Source organism: Alligator sinensis, unplaced genomic scaffold (genome assembly GCF_000455745.1).
Source record: "Alligator sinensis unplaced genomic scaffold, ASM45574v1 scaffold1135_1, whole genome shotgun sequence".
Taxonomy (NCBI): Eukaryota; Metazoa; Chordata; order Crocodylia; family Alligatoridae; genus Alligator; species Alligator sinensis.
This window is the reverse complement of record NW_005842878.1, coordinates 174727-183818: the sequence shown is the minus strand read 5'-3', so window position 1 is coordinate 183818 and position 9092 is coordinate 174727. Positions and strand designations below refer to the sequence as shown.

The 9092-nt window shown below is 37.8% G+C and overlaps 1 protein-coding gene across 1 annotated transcript in view; it reads left to right on the top strand.

The window, feature by feature from the left end:
* The first annotated feature begins 4091 nt into the window (after positions 1 to 4091).
* The window catches only part of LOC102382193 (bifunctional heparan sulfate N-deacetylase/N-sulfotransferase 4), a 144776-nt gene continuing 139775 nt past the window's right edge, over positions 4092 to 9092 (top strand). Inside the window, exon 1 of the mRNA XM_006035831.2 lies at positions 4092 to 5072. Coding sequence (XP_006035893.1) covers positions 4092 to 5072 — 981 coding nt within the window. The remainder of the gene's footprint in view (positions 5073 to 9092) is intronic.

Genomic DNA, 9092 nt, shown 5'->3' with positions numbered 1-9092 from the left:
ACACAGATCCTGGGAGCAGCGAATGGCTGCACATGCCTCGCCTGGTTTTCATTTAAGCAGTTTAAAGCAAGCACTGTGAATGTAGCTGCAAATGACTGTACATAGCCCATGAAGGAGTCTGAGTTTTATAGCAGCAAGCTTCTAACTCCAAAATATACTGCAGAGAGAATATACTGCAGTAGAAAAAGGATAGGCAAAAAAACCCTATGGAATAGGTAGATTCTATTGCCAAATTTTATGGGTCAGATTCTGGTGCCTGTAGTCATGACAAGTAGTTTCTCATTACACATCTGGACAGATTGAGTCAGAATTTAGACCCATAGTTTTGTCTCCTTCTTTAGGTGAGTCCTTTTCTCCCATGAGTTTTGATATCAGAAAAGTACTGTGGTAACACTACAGTAAAAACTGACGGTAACATAAAAAAGTAAAATAGTACTGTCCTTCACATTATGTATATGCTACATACACACTCAGATAATGCCCCTTGAATGGTGTACCAGTGTTAGATAAAATTTAGCATTCAAGTTTTCCTATATATTTTCTTTAGCTGTCCTCCTCAGCCTTAGAATTAAAGCTCTTTGAGAAACCCAGGACTTTGGTTCTTACCACTCTACAGTCTAGTTCAGTGGTTTCCAACCTTTTTAGACTTGAGGCACGCCTGGATAGATGGGAGACATCCCCTTGGAAACTTCTAGCTCTTAGTTTTCACTCTTTTTTTGCCAGCAGAAAAATAATAAAGCATTTTTTTCCTATGGCAAAGTACTCAGAAAGACCACAACTATGGACTTTTATTTGAAATCTCTGGCTGTGTCCCCACAAGTGTGCACATGCAGTTTGCAGTGCCTCAGAGTAGTTTGAGGTGCTGCAAATTGCATGCAACATATGTGCACCCATTCTCTGTGCTGTTAATTAGCAATGTGGCAGGTTTTTTTCTGGAAGATGCTGGGAGATCCTAGTGTCAAAAAAAATGCCATTAAAAAAGTGGTGCAGCACATGTGGCAGCAGCATGCACTGCCTGAAAGGGAGCCTGGTCAGCCAAAGCCATGTTCTGGCTGCTGGTCATGTTCCGAGCAACCTCAGTGCCACTCCTGCCCTGGGAGACCCCCAAACCCCAGGTAAGCCTCTCCTACCCCACCTGGGTCACTTTGTTGCATGTCAGAGAGAAATGCATGCCATATGAGGAAATGCACATCCCTGCATGTGCACACTTGTCAAGATGCAGCCTCTGGGTTTATCTTGTGCATCATGGTGGCAAACCTAACAGTATTAACAATGTGTGGCACTCCAAGGCACCCTTGAAAGGATCTCAAGGCATGCCAGGGGCACCCTGGTTGAGAATCACTGGTGTAGTCTAGTGGATGGCAACATGTAAGATAAAATGTTTTAATTCTTAGCACTATAAAGTAGCCCATTGTTTAGAGTCCTTCACTGTTTAAACAGTATAAATAATTCATAAAAAGAAGATTCTCATTTCTCTTTATTTAATCTCATAATGCAGAATTAACTGTTTATATGGATTACGTCCATGTTTTATTTGGAAAAGCAAACCTAAATAACCTCTCTCCATATATGACTGCAATAGTCTGCTATCAAGATTACTTCTTTAATGTTCTAGAAGTATTTGTCTACTCTTACAAGATATATTGATCTTCCTGAAGCCAATCTCTTCCTATAAGAATCCTTCAAGTGTGGTTTGTGCCTAATCCACTGTAATAGGCATGTGGAAACTTAATCTTTAAAGTATCATTATTAATTATGTTAATACTTTAGAAACATTATTAGAATTACTAATAATTACACAAAGAAGACAGAAGGGGGACAGTTCCCAGCCAGCCCCAGGCTGCTCAAGGAAATCCTGGCAGAGACTGGAGCTGGCTTGGCCCTACCCCAGAAGTGGAACAATTCCTTGCCAGCCCCAAACTGCTTGGGGATATCCTTGTGTGGCCTAGAGGTGGCTGGGAGAAAAGCTCTTGTCCAGCTCCTGGCTGAACGGTGAAGCATGGAGCTTCTGAGTCCCACTGCTGCTCAGCTCCTGGCTCTGCACAGGAGCCAGGATCTGAGCAGCACCAGGACAGGTGGGGGTGCAGGGCAGAAAGCTACCCCATCTGGGTGCTGCTCAGCTCCCAACTTCTTGGGGGATCCCAGTCAGTGTCCACACATGCACTACTGCTCAGTGGGAGTGTATACATGTGATGCTACATCACCAAGCTACAGTGGCATAGCATCCATGGGCAAAACTCATGACACTGCAGCTACATTGCTGGAATGATGCGCTCTCCCATTATAGTGCATTGCTACAGCAGTGTAGTACCTAAAAATAACCCTGCACAGCGTGCACGGCACAGAACAAGTTGTTACTGTGCCATCTTTTAATACTTCCAAAAGGAATTACTAAAAGATGGCACAGTAACAATGGCACCATAGCAGCATGTGTAGATGCACCCAGTATATACTGCCAAGTTAGTTTACTACCTGTAAGTACAGGTAGTAGCTAACTGTGCAATAGACTAATTAACTGCCCAATAAATGGTGTGCACATGTAGATACTGACACTTTACTGTGCAATAGAGTAATCTATTGCCTAGTAAAGTGTTTTGTGTAGACATACCCTCTGCTGGTGAGTCCATGGAATGGAAGCAATATACTGTTACAAATATTTTAATAGGATTTTTTTATAATACCCTAAAAACTGACAAATCAGGATAAAAAAGTAGACCTCTTGTAATAACAGCATGGTTCTATTCTTATCAAGATTTAGAAATGATTCAGTTATCTTATGTTTCCCTATTTAGAGGGCTATAGTTCTTATAAAGAATAAGCCACTTAGTGGAACTGTAGTAGTCTGAATCTCAGCCCAACATTTTATCATTTAGAAGCATTTAGTAAGGTCTGGTTTAACCATTTCTGTAAAAGAAGGCATGGGGGGCGGGGGGTTTAATGAGTTAAAAGTACTTAAAATATTTGGAGGACTTCGATAACATGGATAATTTAATATAAGCCTGAAAAATGGAAGGAAAAGAAATCCTGGAAATACTTATACGAGTTACTTTGCTTAAATCGCACAAGAACAGAAGAATGTAAACTGAAGAAAAAGAAAGTTTTTTAAACATTTTAGTCCATTCCCACTTACTAGTCAGGGGGCCCGTCTACACGAGAGGCTGACTATGCAGTAGCTTGATACCACTGCACAGTATAGACTTGTGGCAAAAACCATGCTGAAACACTACTGAACCACTGAAAAGTTGTTCGCTGGTGCTACTGCATAGTAACTCTGGTTACTGTGCATTTATTTAGTACTTGCTTATATAAGTACTAAACAAATGCCCAATAACCACTACACAGTAGCATGTAGATATGCCCAGGATGGTGTGTATGGTACACACACTATAATTTTTCTAATACTTTGTCATGACCACTTTCCAGTTTCCCCAAAAATGCACCTTGTTACTTGCCAGTCATTGTCTTCTGGGAGAAAGTTTTTCATGATATTTACTCTCTGTTCTCCTTTTTAAAAAAATATTATTCCATCACTTGCACTTATTCCTGACTGGAAGAGCAAGGTATCTCGCTAGTAAAAAAATAGCAACTGATGGCATTATCCTTTTATTCAGAGTGTTATATTTAGAGATATTTCATCATAAGCATTTTGGGGTATTTTCTTAATTGATTTTTTCTGAGTTAAATATACTAAGAAAGCAGCAAGCAATAATCTAATAATGGGTTAGCAATCTATTCCCTTTCTTCAGATATGTTAGTAACATATTTAAGTTACACATTTGTTTTTAATTACTCTGTGGATTTTGTTTTGACTTACTCTAATTTTACCTGTTGTTGCAGATAATGTTAAGAGTCTTCTCCATTGATTATTGGAAACTGCTGTATTCAGAGAAAATCTCTTCCAATTTAGAGTTCCAGACACTTTGACTTCCAGCTGTAACAATTTCATAACCTCCCCAACACCTTCATAAATGCATTGAAATGGTCACATGAACATGTGGGGAGTGGAACTTGCACCATCTTGTGTCTCTCGTATTATGGCACTTTAGGAGGAGAAAGCCAGAACTAAAAGAAAGGTGAAAGTATTGCAAAAAATGAATCTTACTGTGAAACTTCGTAGAAGTTTCAGAACACTGATCATTCTCTTAGCCACCTTCTGTTTAGTAAGCATAGTCATTTCTGCCTATTACTTATATACAGGCTACAAACAGGAAATGGCCATTGTTGAAACCACTGGAGAAGCAGAATGTGAGGACCTTAAACTTTTACCATACAGGTCCATGGAACTGAAAACTGCCAAACCAATTGATCCATCTAAGACCGATCCCACTGTCCTCCTGTTCGTTGAAAGCCAGTACTCCCAGCTTGGGCAAGATATTATAGCCATCCTTGAGTCTAGTAGATTCCAGTACCAAATGGTGATTGCACCTGCAAAAGGTGATATTCCTCCTCTTACAGACAATGGCAAAGGGAAATATACACTTGTTATATATGAAAATATTTTAAAATATGTGTCTATGGACTCATGGAATAGAGAGCTTCTGGAAAAATACTGTGTGGAATACAGTGTTAGCATAATTGGTTTTCATAAAGCCAATGAGAACAGCTCCCCAAGAACTAAACTAAAAGGATTTCCTTTACACCTCTACAATAATGTACCCCTCAAAGACTGTTTTGTAAACCCACAGTCTCCTCTATTGCACATTACCAAAGCACCCAGGGTTGAGATGGGCCCATTGCCTGGGGAAGACTGGACTGTTTTCCAATTTAATCATTCCACCTACCAACCCGTGCTTTTAACAGAATTACAGACTTCCAGGCCTCTCCCTGCATCATTGCCTAACACTGCACTGTATGCTACAGTAATTCAAGATTTGGGGCTTCATGATGGGATTCAGAGAGTCCTTTTTGGAAATAACTTGACCTTTTGGCTGCACAAGCTGATCTTTATAGATGCCATTTCTTTCCTATCTGGGAAGAAGCTAACATTGTCTTTGGATAGATACATTCTTGTCGACATAGATGACATCTTTGTTGGAAAGGAAGGAACAAGAATGAATATCAATGATGTCAAGGTAAGGCAAAAACTGGGACTACCTTTTCAAGTGGATGTATTTTTGATTGAGACATTATGAGATAGATAAGCTCAGAAAATGGTACTAAGTTAAAAAGAAAAACAACAGGTTTGGAAACCATGGTCTGAATCTTGAATTTTCTATTCCTGAAAGTGACTGTTAACTATGGTTGTTATTCAGACATACACATTAACATGTATGCACACACACAGACACACACACACACCTCTCACACTCATAAGTATAATGGACTGGCTAATTTATGCGCTACTGGCTACATTATGTGCATTGCCCTCTATTAATGTCAGTCTGCTCAAGGGTTTGTTTTTATACCACCTTAGATGCTGGGTAATGAATGCCGATGCTAAAATTAACAGCTCTCTTTTAACTTGTGTGTTAGTATCTATGGTTTTCTTACCCTGCTGAGAACTAGAAAGTCTTATACTAGAACTATAAACACATACACACACACACAAGTACCATCAACATGTTACACTACCTAAGGCATGATTAACCAGTCTAATGCATGATCCACATAATCATTCCTCCTGCCATGCACTTAGCATGGCAGGAGGTGCAATTCTGTGGATTATGCATTAGGTCTCATTGCACCTTTACCTGCATGTGTAGAGGTGCCCATATATATACATACACACACACACACACACACGCATGCATGCACACATACACCTATGAATATATGCATCTATATAAACATACACATATATATGCATGCATATGAATATTCCTAGAATTTATAAGAGCAATTCTAGTTATAATCCTAGTTATAAGAAGTGATCTTATCCCCCCTCATTTTATTTTGAAAAGTCAAATAAGTCTAAATGAGCTAGTATCCTTATATAATATAAGATCCTAATTCCCATAAACATAGATATAACCCTTCTCTATACCTGTTACATTTAGATTTCCATTGTTAAAAACATATATAGATAATTATTTGAATAAAGACACATTCACTATACATGCATTTTATTCTGAACTGTCCAAAAGATATTCGTTCTTATTTGTTCTTCAAAGTTTCCCTTGAAGTACCACCTTATTAAGCAACAAATAGAGGTTTTTAAGCAGTTGTGAAATAAAAAAAAAAAGTACTAGATCCAAAATGGGATATTAAGTGCCTAAAACAGTTCATAGCTATGGCCAAGAACTAAATGCTGCTCTGTCTAGGTCTCAAAAGGGGCCCAATTCAGTCTGTGAATGCCTCAATACATTATTAGTGACTGTAGTGATGACCACTTTCTATTAAAATGATGGTGCTAGTGATGTTGCCCTTGACAGAATTGCTTTGAGGCTAGAATACCTTCCCAGGAAGTGGGAGACCCAGGTTCAGTGCCCTTCTCAGTCTGAGGACAGTGCCCTAACCATCAGGCCAGAGGCAAAACTGCATTTGGGACACCACTTCCCTTCTTTTGAAGTTGTGAGACAGTGCAGAATATAAAGCAAGGTGTGTAGAGAAAGCAAAGAGGTAACAAGAGGGAGTGTGAGTAATTTTAGGACGGTCATTTGGAAGATGTCTGTCATGCTTCCATTTTCTTTATGTTAAACTTAGTAATTCTCAGAAAACATGGAGAAATAGTCTTTGGAAGAAAAACTTTGAGAATTGTACATTGGAACATACACCAGTCTTTTTTTTTTTTTTTTTTTTGAAAGAGCTGGCTGTAGAAGTGAATTAACCCAAGCAGGAGAAAGGCACCCTACCTCTGGAATAGGGGTGTCTGCAAAATAAATTACTCTGATGTGGCATTTCCCCATCTTCCTGTAGAATACCATCTCTTTGTAGAGAATCTCTAATCAATTTTACTATTAGTCAGAGAAATAGCTCTTGCAGTAAAACCAAAACACTTGATTTCCCAATACAAATCTTCAAAGAGTCCTTCCAAATACCATACTTTCAAAAAAAGAAAACCCTTTTTATCCCATTTATTTCCCACTTCTAAAATGTTCTATGTTTAGTAAAAAATGTCATTCTTTTTTCATGTATTACTACATACAAATAATAATTAACTTTATCAGTTAAATTAAACCCAGTTATTAATTACTATTTTTTTAATGTTCTTTAGACTGTACTCATGTCATTCATCAGGGTGCATGCTTTCATGCCTGATTAATATTTAACCAGAAACATTTTTTGGAAATATCTGAAAAATTAAAGACATGAATCATACGGCCCGCTTCTAAGGTGTTCATATCCCACTTCAGTCATGGCCTATTCACAAGGGAGGCGTGCCAAGTATCTTTTAGTACAGTGCTGACCCTAAAGTGATGGAGAGTTGAAAATGTAGCCATAGTTTTCTAACGTGTTCCATGTATTCTCAAGAGCAGATTGAACAGACTCTTGGTTGGGAGGCTTTAGTGAGGGATGACCCTTCCTTGAACAGGGGGCTAGACTAGACAACCTCATGAGATTACTTCCAGCCCTGCTTCCCTATTATCCTAAACTTCTGCACCAACAGAGAGCCTATATTTACATCAACTCTGCATTATGACTTTTGTGTACATACATGTGCATCAAGAGTAACAAAGATCTCTATACTTCACTGTATTTTAACATAAGCAGACCCTCTGGATTGTTTCCTAGATGCTGGGATTTCCTTTGTTTTGTTTTAAAGAAACTTTAATGGCTCCTCTCCTGTATTCGAATAGATATTTTCCAGATAGACAATGTTCTTCCTGGATTTCACAGGTGCTGATTAAGAAATGATATGATAATTCATATTTAGCATTACATTTTGAATACAGAATACAGATAATGGAAGGAGTTTTCCTAATTATTTTATATCAGAAATCATTTTATATGGGTAAGCACGATCCAACCAGACTCAGTGGATTCTTCAATAAACCAGATTCAGGACCTGCATTCCTATCAAATGACTACTTCTTGTAGGTATTCCTAGTGAAAAGGAATTTGTTCTACTAATAGGTGATGGGTTTTTTCCCAGCATGTCACCACCCATCAGTATTCTGTATTTAAAACAGAGTTGTTAAATCAGTTGCCAGATAAGGATTTGTTACTCAAAGTATTTTAGAAGTACTTTACTTTCTGTGCTAATCAGTTCTTATTTATAGACTGGACATTACCAGAATATATTAGCAGTCAAAACAGCCTGGTTGCTAATGAATATAACACCAAAATCAGAGTGCACTTTGGTTAGCTTACAGTAAAAGGTAATTACAGAAAGTTATTGTGCTATCTCTCAATGCACTTGGGAAGAATGCAATTAACTGCCTGTGGGCCTAACTTTGCCTCTCAAGGTAAAGTAGCTTCTTCAGTAGGAAAATATCAGAAGAGGATAATATTCAAGTGACTGTTATTTTCCAAAAAAGTTTTGTAGTGTTGCTCTCCCCTGTTAAAAGCAACTATTGTGACCAGTTGACCAAAGGAAGCTGCATTTCAACAGAGGATGGAAATCTCCTGTAGACTTTCCTTTCCAATTTAATAGAGGTGTTGTAGGACAGGTTGCACCTGTAACTTGCATCTCTTCCAATATTTGAAGGAAATGTAGAATAGATACTGGCCATTTTTATATTCATGTATGGAACAGTTAGAGTATTTGTATCACATTCACTTAAGAAATCTATGCCATGATTTTTCAGTAAAATACTAGTCTGTTAATAGTACCTCACATTTTATCTTGTTCCTAATACTGTCCAACATAAAAGAAATACTCATTATATATATTAACATTTATAGAAAATAATAATAAAACAATTTTATAGAGTATTACCTCTTATAAACCTCTTAATGCTATATTTTTTCTGCATCATAAACTCACATCTCTAATTCCTAGATTCATAAGGTTCTGTTTTTTGTGTGTCTAATGGTGCCTATAATTAAGGTTGTACCAGGGTCTTCATTCTAAGAGCTCATTTTAAGCTGATTTAATTTTTATAGTCTTTTACGTTAGTGGCTAGAACTGGGCAGATTTTTTTCATTCTGGAAACAAATATTAATGGAAAACTTGAGTCAAAATATGTCAGCCATTAAAAAAACTAAGGAGT